The sequence below is a fragment of the Miniopterus schreibersii genome (assembly GCF_964146895.1).
Source record: "Miniopterus schreibersii genome assembly, chromosome: 4".
In the NCBI taxonomy this organism is placed as follows: domain Eukaryota; kingdom Metazoa; phylum Chordata; class Mammalia; order Chiroptera; family Miniopteridae; genus Miniopterus; species Miniopterus schreibersii.
The window spans coordinates 24,478,855-24,496,626 of record NC_138105.1 but is presented as its reverse complement, the minus strand read 5'-3'; the positions used below and the strand labels follow the sequence as shown (position 1 = coordinate 24,496,626).

Below are 17,772 nucleotides of genomic sequence, written 5' to 3'. Positions count from 1 at the left end.
CTCTTCTAAGTATACTTCTTGCTGGTCCAGAGCAGCAACTTTCACTGTAGCTCAGCTTCTGTCTCAGGCTGTATTTTTCCTTCTTATTCTAATGATTTTAGGAACCAAAGTTAAAATACTTCCAAACCAAACCAAAAAAATTGGTAAGATAAATTATATTTATTGTGAGGCAGGATAAAGGGGAATGGCTGAGTGACAGGCTTGGGCCTATACCTTTTAACTGTTTCTCCGTGATACAGGCAAGAAACCTACATTCCTGAACTTTGAACTTGTTGCCCATAAAACAGATGTATACAAAGCCACAGGGTTGCTTTATAGTCATTATATACATGGGTAATAAATATTACCCATGGCAGGGTGGTGTAGACTTAAAGGTCAGCTATATAATGAAAACACACCAAACATGGCTTAATTTTCCTGTTTGGTTCTTTGTCCAAATTTATTCTCAGGGCTTGCGTGATCTGCAACATATTTGGGCCATGGACTTTTTTGAGACTGAGAGAGAGCTGTGGACCTGAGAGTGGTGTAAATGCACCCATCCATAACTTTGCCGTTTCAACAGATTCATGCACTGGGGAGATCACTGCCATTCACGAATCTCTCTCCCCTACCCAATTTTAGCCCCAAGCTTCCTAGGGGAGATGGCTGCCCCTTCCCACCTTCTTGGCTTCATTTAAAAAAAAATGTTTTTATGGATTTGAGAGAGAGGAAGGGAGAGGGAGAAGAGAGAAACAATGATGAGAGAAATATCAGTGGGCTGCCTCCTGCACTCCCCCTACCGAGTATTCAGCCTGCAACCCGGGCACATGCCCTGACTGGGAATTGAACCGGCGACCTCTTGATGCACAGGACGATGCCCAACTGAGCCACACTGGCCAGGGCATACTTGGCTTCTTTGACTCCTTTGGAGATACCAGCTCAAAATCAAACTTACCCTTTCTCAGCACCCAGTCTGTTGGTCTGAATCCTTTTTATCCCAGGAGCCTCTGCTTTTTATTTTTATTTTTTTATTTTTATTTTTTAAATGTATCTTTATTGATTTCAGAGAGAGGAAAGGAGAGGAAGAGAGAGAGCCAGAAACATCAATGATGAGAGTCATTGATCGGCTGCAGCCCGCAACCCGGGCATGTGCTCTGACCGGGAATCGAACCCTGATCGCCTGGATCCTAGTTCGATGCTTAACTGCTGAGCCACGCCCGGCTGGGCAAGCCTCTGCTTTTTAGAGTACTCCTGTAAGCCCTCTATATGCTGAGCTTCTGCTTTTAGATAAAACTGTTAAAGGCTGCTTTTAAGCCTCTCTCACCAAAGGGCTTCCTCTCTAAACTTGGGGGCACAAAACTCTGGGTAGCATGGTGCTGAGGTGGTGATGGTAGAATGTGACAAGTTGTCACAGTTCAGTGCTCTTGTACATGATATGGGATCTGAGATCATTTTAGGGACCATTTGTAGAAATCCAAAAAGAAAACTTAACTTGGGTAAAGTCTCTTAAGGAAGAGGGACCAATACTATGGCCTCAGTGTCTATAACCCACCCACCTGGGCCCTCCGGCCCTGGGTGCGGCTCCTTCACGTGCTGCTGGGGGCACAGCCAGTTATTGGTTTTGCCCTTCTTTCCCCCTGCAGTGCTCCTCCCGCAACAAGGGCTTTTACCTCTGGGCTGCAGAACGTGGCCAAGGGAACTCTTCAGTTGGCCAACAACTGTCCCGGAGATACAGGTCTACCTAGTGCAGGCCCAGCGGTCTGCCAGTGCCAGCCAGCAAAAAAGCGAATACACTTTGACCCTTTGTTGAAATTGCATCTGGAAAAGTTTTTACATTTCAGGAAAGTCATTTTTATTAAGCACCTCCTGACTGGGGACAGCAAAAGTTTCCAGTTACTGTGAAGCCCTTATGATCTCTACCCCTGAAATGTGTTTCAAACATCCATTCGTGTGCTACATTCTCTTCCTCCCACTTCATCCCAGGCACTTACCTCCAAAGCAGAAAATCCCTGGGAGCTGTGTTCAGTTAACCAAGCTACAAACTATCAAATGTGCTTCAGTCTCAATTTCTTCTTGTAAATCAATCATATGAACCCCAGAATGTCAGTGCCTGAAAGGCTTCAGGGATCTTCTCCCATCTCATGGAAGAACAAGAGACTAAAGCCCAAAGAGGGGACAGGCTGGCCTGTGGTCAGTCACCCTACTTGGACCCTACTCCCGCCTCCTAGCCAAGAACTATTCTTATGGCTGAAATTGTTAAAGGCTGATTAGGCCTTTTCCTGGAGGAAGGAACATGTAGTTGTGTATTTACTCATTTGGCAAAATACTTGATTGCAGAGAGCTTGTGACATTTACAATTTTTAACTTTTTTAAATTTCAGGAATGGGCCTTCACAACCACTCAAGGGGTATAGGATGGCGGTAGATACCTGCTGTCACTTCAGCTTAATGCTGCCTGAATTCCACTCTTCTTTTAAAAGTTTGATTTTTATACCATGTTCAATTTAAATAAAACAACAGCAAGGTTAGTTTAAACCTATGTTTAAATACTTTCCGTTTCTTCCACCGCAGTAACTGGTGGTTCTTTTGTTCGGGGAGGAGGTGGCAGGCGAGATAGAGGCTTGAGCCACAAAGGCTTCTGCATTGTCGTCACACTCATGATGACAAATGGTCTTTTTCCTCTGTGCACAGGGGGACTGTGCGACCCTGCACTTGGCTGTGGTATTGGCTTTATTAACACAAAAGGCTAGTTTGATTTTGCTAGGAGTACAGGGAGGCAAAAATGGAGGAATTCATTTGGCAAATCACTCCGGGCTGATAAAGGGGAGGCTGGCACTGAGTCCACAGACCCAACTGGCTCTAGGACATCACGTTGTTCAGTCTTTTGCTTATCTAATCGGATTTGTTCTTACCCAATGTTCACTAGGTCACCACGTAGCCTCTTCCCCACCCCACAAAAATTGCTAGTTAAGCCCCTACATGGGGTCATTCAGGACCCAAGCTCAGGATAAAGGGAAGGAGCAGCTAACTAGTCGCAAACTCGCAGGATTGGTTAGGTGGGTTTGGCAGAGGTCTGCTTCTCAGTGTTCTTAAAGAGCAAGCAGTGGTGTCTCCCGCCAGGCTCCAAGGTCCTGAGAGAGCTGGAACCAGGACAGACAGATCTGTGGTCACACCCCGCCCAACCCCAACTCTGAGAGAGGTCCACCATACCAAACTCTTCTTCCTTGGCCAGAGATTGGCGACCTTCAATTTCACCTTAAGCTGTGCCACATCTCCTCCATTTTTCTTGAAGAACAGGCAGGTTCTCAACAAATATCCAACCTCTGAAGATGAGAAGGGCCTTGGGAATAGCAATCAGCAAAATTTTCACGGAGACACCAGGCAGAGAAGAAATCTTGTTGCATTTGTCTTGTCGGCCGGTGAACACTTCTAGGTCACAGGAAAATCTAAAGTCCTATAAACCTCTTTACTCAGAATTCACACCTTTGCCCCCCAATTTACTAAAATGCCCTTGTCATTTAATGAGTACCCATAACCACTCATGATTTAGGTCCATGCCCCAAGAAGCCAGCAACAGTCCCTACTTCAGCTGATGGGTTTTGGGCTTTGGAGACAGCTTAGCCTTAGACCAGCTTCCCTGAGGCTGCTGGAAGGACATGCCCTTTAGGAGGCCCCAGTCACCTACTGGGAGGAAAGCCCATAACTCAAGGCTTCGCAATGTGATTTGGTTTAGGAGCCCAAGTCACTCACAGAACAAAACAAGAAATCAACCTATACTCATTCATTCGAGTCACCTGTGGTTCACAGAAGTCCCCCGTCATCCTGATGGCCCTTCCCCCAGGAGAGGGCAGGTAGACAAGATTTTGAACTTTCCACAGCTGGGTCTCCATTCTTCCAGGGAGATGATCTGGAGCAGAGAATTAGGGTGACAGTCAATCTACATAAATGAGGGACTGGGGCACTGTAGACCATGCTTGCTAAAGCATCCTCCCACAGTAGGATTAGGGGCTTTATCCAATTGCCTATAACAAAACAGATCAGTGCCTCTTTCCTAGACAAGGCTGAAAGGGGTCAACACTATTTCTGAAGACCTCATTAGAACTATTTTGATTAAAGTGATCTCACTAAGCTATTTTGGAATCAAAATGTGGCTAGGTGCCTGGCCTCCCTCAATAGCTTCACGTGGCTTTCACAGGGGAGGGGGGGTGCTGACTTTTGCTAAAATGGGTGAAAGGGTCCAAGCCAGCCAACATAATCACTCAAAGTCCAGAGGAGAGATCAGTAAATACAACGTGCCTGAAAGGCAGGCCTTGAGCACATTCCTCTGGTAGGCATTAACTTATTAAATCAACCCTGATTGCAAAAATAAACTTTGCCCCCACCTCACCTGGCAACCATAAAAGAGGCAGATTTCAGTCTATAAAACGAAGTGGGAACTGCCCCTGGCTTTTAGGCGCCAACCCCGTGTCAGAATGTGGCACCTCAAACTTTTTGCAGTGCTCGTGATCTGCCTGTTACTGTTGGGCCAGGTAAGGATACGAATGTGGATGTGTGGGGATGGTGGTGCTGTAAGCAGAGCCCGAGAGCCAGCCTCGGACCTGAGGGATGGTTCTTCTGCTCTGTCTACAGCATCCTGGGAATGACCATTCCTCCAAGATGTGCAGCAGGCTGTCAGCTCTTCCACACCTGAGGTGACTTTGTCTTTGCCCTACAGGTAGATGGCTCCCCAGTATCGGAACTGAGTTCAGCAAAGAGAAGGCTGCGGAGAATGACCCCATTTTGGAGAGGGGTTTCCCTCAGGCCCATTGGAGCCTCCTGCCGGGATGACTCTGAGTGCATCACCAGGCTCTGCAGGTACTCCACAAACCCAGGAGCAGAGCTGGGCAGAGATCAGCACACACGCAGCTAAGAATAAAGTTGGGATGCAGGACTTGAGGCCGGGAGCTCCTTGGCAAATGCCTCAGGAATTAAGAGCCAAGGACAGGCGCACACAGGTGCAATGGAAGAGTGATGCCTTCCCTTCCTGCAGTCCTCCCTAAGCTTGGATAGATGGACCAGAGGAAGGAAACGGCAGGCTGGCTCTGGGCACTGCTACCTTTTGTCTTAAAACCTACCTTTTCTTTTCCCATAGAAAGAGACGCTGTTCCCTAAGTGTGGCCCAGGAATGATGTACATACCAGGGAAAAAGAGGACAGCACTCAGCTACAACAATGCTCCGTTCTATGGAATATTGATGAACTGTGTATTGGTTGGAGACTTAAGTGAAGCAATCTTGTGTTTTTAATATTTAAAAACAGATGTATGCTTTAAATTGGACTCCGTTTCTTCTTAGAATGTTATTTAGATGAGCATAACTAAACTTGTCAAATTAGAGTTTATTTTTCTATGTATACTATTAAAGTTCTCAAATTCAAAATTTTGGCAGTCTGGAATTTAAGCCTTTGAGGGGAAGAAGGTTCACTTGTGTACTATAGAAAAAACAGCATTGCCTAATAATGATGTGTTGTTACTTGATCTTAGCCGAAAGGCCGAGAAGTGATGATGTATTACTTCTCGATCTTGAAAGTTAGCAGTGAGTAGTAACTAAAGTAGTGCGAGTTAACATTTTTTCAAGAAATAAGGAACACGCCCTAGCCAGTTTGTCTCAGTGGTTAGAGCGTTGGCCCGCAGACTGAAGGGTCTTGGGTTCGATTCCAGCCAGGGGCACGTACATCGGCTGCAGACTCAATCACTGACCCAGGTCAGGGCTCATCCAGAGGCAACCAACTGATGTGTCTCTCTCATGTCGATGTCCCCCTCCCCCCCTTCCACTCTCTCTGAAAAGCAATGAAAAAAATATCCTCGGGTGAGGATTAAAAAGAAAATGAAAAAAGGAAAGAAAGCACACGCCCTGGCTGGTGTGGCTCAGCTGGTTGCGTGTCATCTCATGCACTGAAAGGCCGTGGGTTCTATTCCTGGTCAGGGCCCACGCCCAGGTTGTGCCCCCGACCCCCGGCTGGGGTGCGCGCAGGAGGCAGCCGATTGAGGTAAAGAGCCCGACGGCAGGCTACGGTTCAGTACGAGCTCTGTGATCAGCAAGTTCCTACGCTGTGGCCCTGGATCCTGGGTGCCAAAGACGGCCAGTGCTGGCACTTGCTACCTGATGATGTGCCCAAGTTTGTCTGTGACTGAAAAGGCAGAAGTGGGAAAAAATCTAGTTAAATAAAACAATAAAAGCCCAAGGCACCAAGAACAGCAAAAAGGATTTGTCTGAGATTTCTGCTGGAGCAGGGCGAATTCTGATCTATGCAATAGGACCCATGGCCAGCAAAAATATAGCATTTCGGTAATTAGAAAGTGAGACCTGGACTGGTGGGACCAGACTTTTAAAGAAGAGTAGCATTGGACCCTAAAACACAAAACAGAAATTATATGAAAAGGGAAAACTGAGAATTGACAGTGTTTATAAACTTTAATACAGAAAATCTATTTGATATTTATTAAACTTAGTTTCTCCAGCTATGGTTTGGCATTATACAAAGCATCTTAATGACACAGTAGAGTTAAAAAGATCTTTACAAATTGAAATGTGATACCCTTGTCTCCAAATATTTTAATTGCCATAAATTTGTTTAAAAATACACATTAAACGCATGTTTGACACTCTAAACTTTCTATAATCTCAATACCACAAAATACATATAATATACTATACAGATGTGGAAAAATCTAGTTAGTATATAATACTTTGCTCACCATTAACAGCTTTATTATGTGAAATGCACATACTGACTTAGAAATCCTAGCTTTTGAACCCCAAAGTACCTCTGAAATTTTAACATATTGCAACAAATAAAAATCACAGTATATAATTGAAATTTTGGTTGAAAATGTCAGATGCCTAAATATTTTGGATAAAAGAAATGTAAAACAAAGATTTGGATCATGTACAAAACAAAGGCATCCAATCAGACACTAACAGTACCTTTCTGCAGAATCAACAAGGCTTCTAATTTATCAGCGGCATTACCTCCCCTTCAAAACCCTCCCCAAATATCAAACCGTTATTCACCAAATAATTTTAATTTCAAATAAGATAAAAGGATTTTCAATAAATATATAAGCATTTCCATCCTCCATATACAAAATTTCTTAAAACCATTCAAAACGGAGGCTAGATAGAAATTTTCATAACTGTGCTTACCAACCCCACATCTGGTCCTCAAAGATGGTGCCTTTTCAGGCACTGCCACTTGGGCCAGCTCTGTTGGTGAGCCCCGCCCCAACCCACCCTAACCCAACCCCAGTACTGTTGAATGCTCATGTCAATGATTTGCCAGGTGTGTGCATAAAGTTGTAAAATAGGGACGCTTCTTGAACAGCAACAACAAACTCAACAGTATGGATAATCATGGCATTGACTTGAAAGGCAGCATTTCCAAAGAGAGATTTTCCAGAGAGGAACATAGCAGGTAGAATATTCCAATGGTTAAAAGCTGAAAAGAAACTCCACGTGGAAGCAGGAAGAGGTCAAAACTGAGTATTACTAGAATTTCCGGGTGGGAGTTGTGTTTGTTTGTTTTTCCCATGCTCATTTAGGGAACTTTTTTGTTTCTTTTTAAGAGTCACAATTTATGCTTAGCTGAGCAATGGTGGCAAGGAGAGGCATATGCAGACATTCCTGAAAGTCAACTTCATTACATGATGATTACTTAGGCTGCTATTTTATGATGCTTAACTTAAAAGACCTACAAGACTCAGTTTAGGCTAAACTCGGATGCCTTATTCTGTGACCAAATTCTATAAAAGAAAAGAGACTCAGATATTGTTTCCATTCCCTTTTCTGGAGACAGTAAGTTCATTTTAATTAGCAATAGGGTTCAACTGAATAGAATCACCATCTGCTTTACCAACTACTAATAATTTGCTTCCTGTTACTTGTCAACTTGGTTCTAGGGTCTAGGGGGTCTAAACTGAACTCCTTCAGTGAGTATGTGAAAGACATGCTCACAAACATGACCAATTTGGCCTCTTGTCACTACATATTCCAAGTCATTCCATAGTTATCTCTTCTACTTATCTTATGGAATAGCAACCTTAAATGTGCAGTATTATTATTGGAAAAAAGTCTGCCTCCCCAACACACTGATACATGACATTGAAATGACATCTGTGTTCCACATAATTAGGGAACATGAGTTTAGGAGTCTATATGGATTTGAAATGCTTTCCCAATTTTCTTAGGTTCTGTTTGCTTTTAAAAACATCACCACAATCTGCCTAAAATCAGTCATTCCAAGTATATGTTCCTGAGACCCAGGAGCAAACTCCTATAATTCAAAATACATGAGGCCATTTTGTCCAATTAGCAACTGGAAAATTAAAATCCTTCCCACCCTGTAAGAGCCCTATTATACTACAAAGGGGCTCAAATATATTTTAAAAGTTAATTTACTACAAATCATAGTAATTAAGCTTTAAAGATCTAAAAGGAATACACATTGCACCCTTGAACATTAATATTCAAGGTGTCAACAAGAAAGTGTCTTAGATCAATTTAATAAATAATGTGGAAATAGTTGCACTAAGCTAAAATACTAAACACACACATTTTTGACAAACTAAGTTCATGTTTTCATACATACATTACATACATATATATAAAGTGTGTATGTGTACATAGTTTTCAATCCAAGGCTGCATACCCTCACACCCGGAAGAGTGCACAGCTACTCTCTTCCGCACAACTAGGCTTCACGGACTGGAGAGACCACTGGCTGCTCTGAAACTCCAGTCAGAACGTTCACTCAGAACAGGTGCCTTTTGCAGGCGCTTGCTTTACAATGCAAGCTCATTCAGTAAAGGTAATTTCCCAAAGTTTCTGTCATTAAACACAAAATGATGCTGTCTGAGCTAGCTGATTAAACCTTTCTTTAATTAAAAGAAACAAACAATTAAAAACAACAGCAGTGAATCTAATAAAGCCACAAGTGTGTGTCAAAGTGCAGCCCAGATGCCCAAGGATCCATCAGTGCGAGAGCTCTTCAGAGCACAGGTGTGTGTGGGCATGTGTACACGTTACTCTAGATTGCTTTTACTTTGGAGAATTAAATTAGTGATGGTCAGCCTTCTCCACTCTTCAGCAACTATAACTGTAAATTTATTGGAAGTACTCTACTCACTCATTGCTTTTAAAGTCAGTTCTTGGCTACTTGCCCAGAAAAAGGTGGCACTGAGGCAAGAAATGCATTGAATGCTCCCCAGCAAGACTGGGCCTGGGCTGGACTGGAGAAACTTGAGAATCACCTGGAGGGAAGCTCTCCCCACAGCCCAGCTTTGCACAGGCTGAGCAAGACTACTATGTAACAATCTGCTGGTTGGTTGCCTATAAAGAATCCAATGGTGTAGGCTGCTGACTCATACAAGTGTGGTCTTAAAGAGCAGTCAACAGTAGTTTTTAAATAGTTGCTATTTCTAGAATTAACTATATATTAAATACAAGTCTCAGACTAAGTTTTTAGCCACTTGTCAAACTTAGTTTTAAATGGTTGGAGACAATGAAGACGCCTATTGAGGAAGGAGGAATGGTCACCTGTAAAGGAGTCCAAAGTACGTGCTGGAGCAGATGAAGACACAGACAGAACTTCTGAGATGGGCTCAGGAGAGGGAGTGGTGTTTCCACAGAACATTGCCTTAAAAATTCAATTATTTAGGACAGGATTTTGATCCACTGCCCACTACCACCTGGTGGGAAAAACCCGCCACAGTGAAAAGTTTGAAAAAATTCATTCTCCAAGAATTGACAGTTTAGAGAGAGAGAATCTTAAAGCAGCACCATAATACATGCAGGAAACTCTGCTTTAACAAAATGAATGTGTGACTCCAGAAACGCTCCTGCTGCCTCTGAGGACACACTAGAGACTAGAACACACTGGAACTCCGAGGTGCCGACAAGCTGCTGTTGCTGACCATCTAAATGCTCAAAGGATACTTTTTCCATTTCTAGGACATCACTACAAATGAAGGAATCAAGGTCAGAGAAGTCAGAAGGCCAGGACATACGTCTACTGGATTTGGATTAACAGCGGCAAGTTTCTTACTGAATAACTACCATGGACACTGAGAAGTTGTCCTCTTAAGGAAAACTGTTCCTAAAACCCACGAAGTTTAAGTTAGAAAGATTATGAGAGGCAATTTCTCCAAGGGTTAAGGTGGTCAACATAATTCATAGCTATCATTCTTCAATGATACGCAAAAACAACTTGAGGTACAAAACAGTAAAGAAGTTCTAGAAATATGAAGCCACAGGACAATTAAAGTTCTCTAGCTTCAGAATAAGTATAAAAGAGACTCGAACACAGAGAATTCACTGCACCACTGGGCTTGGAGATTTCCTATTCCTCCTTTCCCATTTCAAGCCTTAGCAATCATCTATAAACAGCAGGATAATTCTTTTTTCTGACTGGGTGGGTTCATTTTTGGAACGGGGAGAGGACAAACTGTTTTTGATGCCCACTACCCAGGAGGTTAGACTACCTTCAGTACCAAAGCATTCGCTTTTCTGGAGAATTAACCTTTATGCAACCCTAAAGGAAGATTTAAAAGGAGAGAGAATTTAACATTGTTACTGCAGAAAACCAACTATATTGGTGATCTGGTCCTAGTGTAAAACTTCATCTGTAAACAGTCTAGAGTCTTCATTTAAAGGTAAGATTTAAGGCACACCAGACATGATAGGGGCACTAAAACAAGATAGAGGAAATATTTCTCACCTTTGACTCCTATATGCACCTTACAGGAAAAGGTACTTTGATATACAACTCTTAAAGAGCTGGCTTCTTAAGCAATACCCCTACTTCCCACCCCTTCCCAAGAGAGCTCACATTGAACCAAGTTAGGTAATTTTCTAGTGTGAATTTTCTGATCCCATCAGAAACATGTATCATTGATGAGGGCCTTCATAATACAAAGGGAATAATTACAAAACAGACTTAAAGGGAGAAATTCATCATCTCTACATCAGGCATTAGAACTCTAACTTGTGTAACAAAACACACACACTAAGGCTCCAGCCCATTCCTGCATTAGTCACTGCAGGCTCCTATCAGAGCATCACAATCTAGTTTGGAAAAAATTTTTTTACATAAGAATCCTGAAGAAAGGTTTTACCCTTTAAAGATCATCAATGAAAAAGATTTAGGCAGCAACTTTCAGGAGTAGGATCATCCTTTGCTCACAATAACATGCTATTTCAATTAAGTGTCAAATAATTAGCAACATAAAAGAACACATGGTTTTAGTAAAATCCATAAAGTTCAAGATTGTCCTTTTATGAAACCCTTCATTTGATATGCTTCTCCTCGAAAGTCTGCCTGCCCTCTTTTGTAATGCATTAAATGCAAGTTGTAGTCACCTTGTGATTGTTAGTGTTATCAACACACATTCACAGTTCTTGAAATAATGCATACCAAATCAGACATATTTCATTTTACATCCATGTAGAATGCTATCTTCTCATATTTAAGTGATTTTCATATGTAGAAGAATATCATTAATACTAAGTATAAATTCTGCATTAATAAAATTGTAGTTAATATTTGAAATATTATCAGGTAGTAGGTACAGAAAGAACATGTCCATATTTTAGATGAACCAACTATTACTCTTAGAAGAGCTACCACAAAAAGACATTATTAGGTAACAAAGCTCCCAAAGTATATAAATAAAAGTGCCTACATTAAATTTATGCTAAATATTTAACAGGATAAATTTATAGGCAGAAATAACTAAGTTTTAAACTAGCCCCAATGTGGGAACTTAAAAAAAATTACAATAAATAGAATTTCAATTGATTACTTATGAATTGCAACTGGAATTTCAATCTTATTACAGATTACCGAAACCATCTTATCAATATGCTGCAGATTTAAAAGCATTTAAATAATTTTTCATATAGAGACTACTGAAGGGGTCAACTGACATGATGGCTTTGGGTTATAAAAAACAATAACACATGAACAAGGGAGGAGAAAACCATTCCTCATTCTTAGTGTTGACTAGGTGGCATGTTATGGCAGTTTTCCTTCGTGATGTAACACAGTGTTGTGGAGAAAATCAGAGGCAACGAGAATGTGTTCAGTTCAAGATATCAACTTGGCATCCTGGCGAAGCCAGTGCAGTCCCTGCCGGGTGTAACGAACTAGGTCTGTCATGATGCTTGCGTTAAAGATGAGAGGGCCCATTACTTTATCCAGTTCAGCAAAGAATTCTAGAAAACCAAAAACACTCATTAAATGATGTACACTCTTTTTAATCACTGGCTTTAAAATTTTTAGTCTAGATTGTAAAATAGTATTCATATGAAGTAAAAAAACACACCCTTCTACACTAAAATAACTGTCTGTGTCTTAGAACAAATTATTCCATAGTCTCAAGTTACATTTTTTCCCTAAGTCACAAAACATTTAAATGAACTGTATGATCAGGAATTAAGCATTATACATATAAGCAGAATTCCGCTGATGGAAATTATAAACTATTAGCATGCAGTAAACATTATTAAAATGGAGACCAAGTACTACAATGTACTATTATTACTCAAAACATTCTCTGTGTACTGTTTTTTGCATAAGAAGCATGTTTTCCCTTAAGAGCCCCTGTGAGGCTTAGACACTTATGACAGCTTACATTTAACCTTTCTGTTGTAATCATATGCCATGAAACACTGATATATCCCATGTGTTAGTAGTTTAAAAATATAAGGGACAGAAATAAAAGGATTCTCCCTATGTGAACAAATATAGACTGATGTGCATGTGAGGGGGGTGTAGAGAGGAAGAGGGGAAAAGAGTATCCTAACATTTGATCCCAATGCAATTTTGGGAGATAGAGGGATGCAGGACTCAGACGATAAAGACAGTTGATACAGATGCACAGAAAAAGGGGTCATTCTCATGATAAAGATCTACTCAAATAAGGCAAGAAGTAATCAGCTGAGAAGAAAAGGCTCTGCTTTATAGAATTCCAGCTAATTAATGTAGCAGGAATATCAGAATAGAAAATTTCTGATGCATTTTCTATTTCCTAATGGAATAATAAATGTAGGTAATGATCATAAATGGATGCTAAAAGCATCAAGTTAAAGTTTAACAGGGAATCTTACATCAAACTGACACCACCTAAATGAATCAATGGTCAAATATTATTATCACTAAAGAAGAGATAACCATTGCATGCCTTATACTATGATGTAATTGGAAATCTAGAGTGCCACCTATGAAACATTCTTATCTAAAATAATAAACTTGAAAAAAATAACATAATAAACTCAAGTCTAACTAATCAAGCCTCTAGATGTAACTACCAGTCCTGACCAGTGTGGTTCAGTTGGTTGAGCACCGTCCCATTCACCAGAGCAAATTCCCTGTCAGGGCACGTACCCAGGTTGCGGGTTCGATCCCTGGTGGGGCATGTGTGGGAGGCAACCAATTGATGTTTCTCTCACATCAATGTTTATCTTTTCTCTCCCTTTCTCTCTCTCTAAAATCAATAGGAACATATCCTCAGGTGAGGATTAGGAAAAAGAAAGAAAACAACAGATGTTACTACCAGTATGAAGGAAATTAAGGGGACAGAGAAGAGCAAGCTAAATGATACCAGGAGAAAGTTATCAATCAAATCCAGAATATGACTTAGTCTATGGCCCAGTTTCTCCTTGACAGCAGTAGAATGGCCACACACACCAAAAAAAAGTAGAAGAGGGGAAGATACTTAAGAGACTGATCAATAAATGTTTAGATCCCATCTAAACCAAATTCAACTGTTAAAAAAAGGGCATATTTTAGATAATAGGAAAATCTGCTGGCAGACTAGGTGTAAGATGATAGTTCATTTGGGTGGCTGTGATAAAGGCATGGTGATCATGTTTTTGAAAAGTCTATCACCTAAAGATGTATATAGCGAAGTATTCAGGTGCAATGTCATGATTTGGTATTTGCTTTAAAGTACTGTGGGGAAAAGAATGGGGGGCAGGGAGAGATGGAACATGATTAGCAAAATATTGTGCTGTTGAAGCTGAAGCTGAATGAAAGGTCCATGGGTTTGTCATATCATTCTGTTTCCTTTAGTCAGTGCTAGAAAACTGCCATACAAAAAGGGAGAAGAAAAAAAGAAAAGGAAAGGAAAGGAAAGGAAAAAAGGCTCCAAAACTCGAATCAGGAGGAAGAATGGAAAGTAAAAGTAGGGGTGACTAAAAAAGAATTTCAAATTTGTAACCTTTCCTGAGCAATATTTAAAATATTAGAAACAATTTAAAAACACAACCTTGTTAGATGTTGGGGTCCCCCTTCTATTGTTCTGTCACCATTACCCCTCTTTAGGGAGAGGAATCTTTCATTTTCATCTGATTATCTGTTCGTACTATCAGTATTCAAATGTACTGTGACAAAAGGACACTTGATTGACTACTTTAGTGCTTCTCCACAAAGGATCTACTGGAATAGATGCCACACACACATATATACTAACATCATCTACTAAAATAACATGGTATTTATATAGTACTTTTTCCTAAGGTCTTTAAATCTTTATAATTCTCATTGTTCTTAATTTGGGCAATAACAAATTTAAAGTACAAGCCTCAAATTATCTAATATTTAAAAATGCTAGAAATCTATTCATTTTGTAGTCTCTTGTATCACATAAGTTTCTTCCAATATACCTAAAAGTCTAGTATGAACATGTTTTCTTATAATATCTCATATGTATAAGAAGTCTGGATGTGATCCTATGCCTATAACCAATTTTACTGTTAATCATCCTAAAACAGGAACATATATTTTATTATTTTATTGTATGAGCTGTGTTTAATATACCAGAACAAAGCATATTTGTCTTAGACCAAAAACTATTTTTAGTTTAGTTTGTGTCACCAGTATAGTGAAAGGTATTTTCTGACCAAATTCAGTACATTCGATATGATTGCTAAGCAATGGGGATTAGCAAACTGACTAGATAAAAAACTTAAAATGCAGACCAGACACTTACTTAACTAGGTCATAAAAGTTCCTTTTAACAATTCTACCCCTCAAAATCTCTCCAGAGACCATCCTACCTTTTTGTTCTTTGGAAAGCTGCTCAGCTTGATCCCAAATTTCTGTGGCATAGAGGAAGTTAGATGTAACCTGAACATAGCTGGCTGCCATCTGGTGGATCCTGTGTGGAATGGTCACTGAAGAACCACTTGCTGAAGCACTACTGGTGCCAGAAGAATAATTTCCTGAATTGCCTGGCGACAGCTTTGGAGAAACAGGGGAAGGCATCCCAACAGCTTTGCTACACACAAAGAAACAGGACATTTATTCATATGAATATGGTGAACATAATAAAATAAATGTGCTATGTACGGGCTCTTAGAAGGAGCCCACATGAAATTTTCAAATGAAAAGATTCTTTCAAACTAGAAGGGTTCCCAGGGAAGTACAATTTCTTCTAAATAAATACTCTGCTCACTAAAAGACCACTGTGAATTATCATCTTATCTGGACTCCGTTTTAATAAATGGCAACAGAACAAGAAATGAGAAAGAAATGTTACTACTGTAGTTCAAAGACTTAGTAAATCAGATGGCCTCACTCAAAAATTCAACACACTTTCGATGGGCATATATTTAGGTACTTTTCAAACTGCATTGTAAAATTGGGTGGAATTAACAATTTAGCACAAAATAACTGTGGTAGTAGATGGGAACATCCTATTTTGAATTACATAATTTCTCGTACTTTCCTAGTTTAACCAAGTTATTCAGAACTGACAGAGAGGTATAGCTTTCTCAATCAACTGTAATCATCTCAAGCTTCTGTCAATTAAATATTTCTTAGAACACATTTTGAAAGCTAGCAGGTTCATTTCAGTAGTACTAAAATTTGTAGAAATGCCCAAGACCGTAAAAAAGGAAAACTCAAACAAAAGTTGGGTGGTAAGCAGGAAGTTATCTACGAACATTTTTATCGAGCCTGGCCGGTGTGGCTCAGTTGGTAGAGCACCGTCTAGTACACCAAAAGGTCATGGGTTTGATTCCCAGTCAGAGTGCATACAGGAGGCAACCAAAAGATGTTTCTCTCACATCGATGTTTCTCTCTGTCCCTTCCTCTCTCTCTCAAGTCAATAAAAGCGTATCCTCTGGTGAGGATTAAAAAAAATTGTTTAAAAAAGAAGAAAAATAATATTTTTTATCCGCACTTTTGGCACTATAATTTGGTTAAGAAAATACAGAGAGGCACAGACAAAATGTCAATTACCTGATGTGGAGGTGAAGGAGAAACCACAACCATGCCTTGATTATTAAATTCTGGCAGTGCCAAGATATTAGTACAGATAAACTTACTGTGATAAAAACCCAAGTAGCAAAAGAAACCAGCCTGTAAGGAGAGTTAAGGTGCTGAAAAAACTCAGATTTCTGCAGGTGAAATGTTCCCTCCTCTCTAATCTGTAAGATTATGTTCATTATCCTATTTCAATTTATAAAAAAGTTAAAATATTTAAAAATTCTTAATCAGAGATGGTTTTAATTTTTTAAATGGTTGTCATCTTACCATTTTGGAAGTCAGACCCTACCCATTCCACTTTTACATAAAAATAATCCTGCTTCTTTCTGAGGAAACACCAAATGGCGGATGACGCCGGTGCTGCGAAGGCCCCAGGAGGCCCCGGGGACCCTGGAATCAGTGGCCGCCGCGGCTTCCGTGGAGGATTTGGCAGCGGCGGCCAAGGTTGTGGCCAGGGTCGGGGAGGGGCCGAGGCCACGGAGCTCGTGGAGGCAAGGCCGAGGACAAGGAGTGGATCCCAGTCACCAAGCTGGGCTGCCTGGTCAAGGACATGAAAATCAAGTCCCTGGAGATCTACCTCTTCTCCTTGCCCATCAAGGAATCTAAGATCATTGGCTTTTTCTTGGGGGAATCCCTCAAGGATGAGGTTTTGAAGATTATGCCCATGCAAAAGCAGACAAGGGCTGGCCAGAGGACCCAATTCAAGGCATTTGTCGCCCTTGGGGACTACAATGGACATGTTGGTCTGGATGTTAAGTGCTCAAAGGAAGTAGCCACTGCCATCCGTGGGGCCATCATCCTGGCCAAGCTCTCTATTGTCCCTGTGCTACTGGGGGAATAAGATTGGCAAGCCCCACACCGTCCCTTGCAAGGTGACTGGCCACTGTGGTTCTGTACTGGTGGCCTCACCCCCACCCCTAGGGGCACTGGCATCGTCTCAGTCCCTGTGCCCAAGAAGCTGCTGCTGATGGCTGGTATGGATGACTGCTATACCTCGGCCAGGGGCTGCATAGCTACCCTGGGCAACTTCGCCAAGGCCACCTTTGATGCCATCTCTAAGACCTACAGCTATCTCACCCCAGATCTCTGGAAAGAGACTGTTTTCACCAAGTCTTTCTATCAGGAATTCACTGACCATCTCGTAAAGACCCACACCAGAGTTTCTGTGCAAAGGACCCAGGCTCCAGCTGTGGCCACCACATAATTTCATATCAGAAAAATAAAGTGAATTAAGCACCCCCCCCAAAATAAAATAAATAAATAAATAATCCTGTCACAAATAATATTTTATAGAATAAAACTGACCTACCTTCCCAAGCCAGGTGATGGTGCTTGAGAATTATTATAAGAATTCTGTGGAGAAAATGAAATGTACTTAACAAAAATTTAAAAACGCACACATAAAACTACTTATAAAACACACACATAAAACTAAATATATTCAAAAACACTGGTCCAGAACTGATCAGCCTTGTAAATTAAAAGCCAAA

At 40.9% G+C, this 17,772-nt stretch overlaps 2 protein-coding genes and 1 pseudogene across 4 annotated transcripts in view; 2 read left to right on the top strand and 1 right to left on the bottom strand.

The window, feature by feature from the left end:
- Positions 1-4,391: 4,391 nt before the first annotated feature.
- On the top strand, positions 4,392-5,797 carry LEAP2 (liver enriched antimicrobial peptide 2). The gene is made up of 3 exons (XM_081133949.1): positions 4,392-4,507; positions 4,693-4,832; positions 5,110-5,797. Exons 1-3 carry the CDS (start codon positions 4,451-4,453, stop codon positions 5,144-5,146), a joined length of 234 nt encoding a protein of 77 aa, XP_080990075.1. The 5' UTR covers positions 4,392-4,450; the 3' UTR covers positions 5,147-5,797.
- A 1,781-nt stretch (positions 5,798-7,578) lies between these two features.
- AFF4 (ALF transcription elongation factor 4) overlaps positions 7,579-17,772 on the bottom strand; it is a 77,098-nt gene continuing 66,904 nt past the window's right edge. For both annotated transcript variants that reach the window (XM_081134222.1, XM_081134221.1), the window contains 3 exons: positions 17,592-17,635; positions 15,070-15,290; positions 7,579-12,225 (listed from right to left, as the gene is read on the bottom strand). In XM_081134222.1, coding sequence (XP_080990348.1) covers positions 12,098-12,225; positions 15,070-15,290; positions 17,592-17,635 — 393 coding nt within the window. In that variant the 3' untranslated portion in view covers positions 7,579-12,097. The remainder of the gene's footprint in view (positions 12,226-15,069; positions 15,291-17,591; positions 17,636-17,772) is intronic.
- LOC308555958 (small ribosomal subunit protein uS5 pseudogene) lies at positions 16,619-17,511 on the top strand (annotated as a pseudogene). Its single transcript has one exon. The product of its transcript is annotated as a small ribosomal subunit protein uS5 pseudogene (transcript).

Coding starts and splice junctions, on each gene's coding strand:
- LEAP2 (XM_081133949.1), top strand. CDS start 4,451: ATGTGGCACCTCAAACTTTTTGCAGTGCTCGTGATCTGCCTGTTACTG. Junction 4,508..4,692: donor GCCTGTTACTGTTGGGCCAG/GTAAGGATACGA, acceptor TTTGCCCTACAG/GTAGATGGCTCCCCAGTATC. Junction 4,833..5,109: donor TGCATCACCAGGCTCTGCAG/GTACTCCACAAA, acceptor CTTTTCCCATAG/AAAGAGACGCTGTTCCCTAA.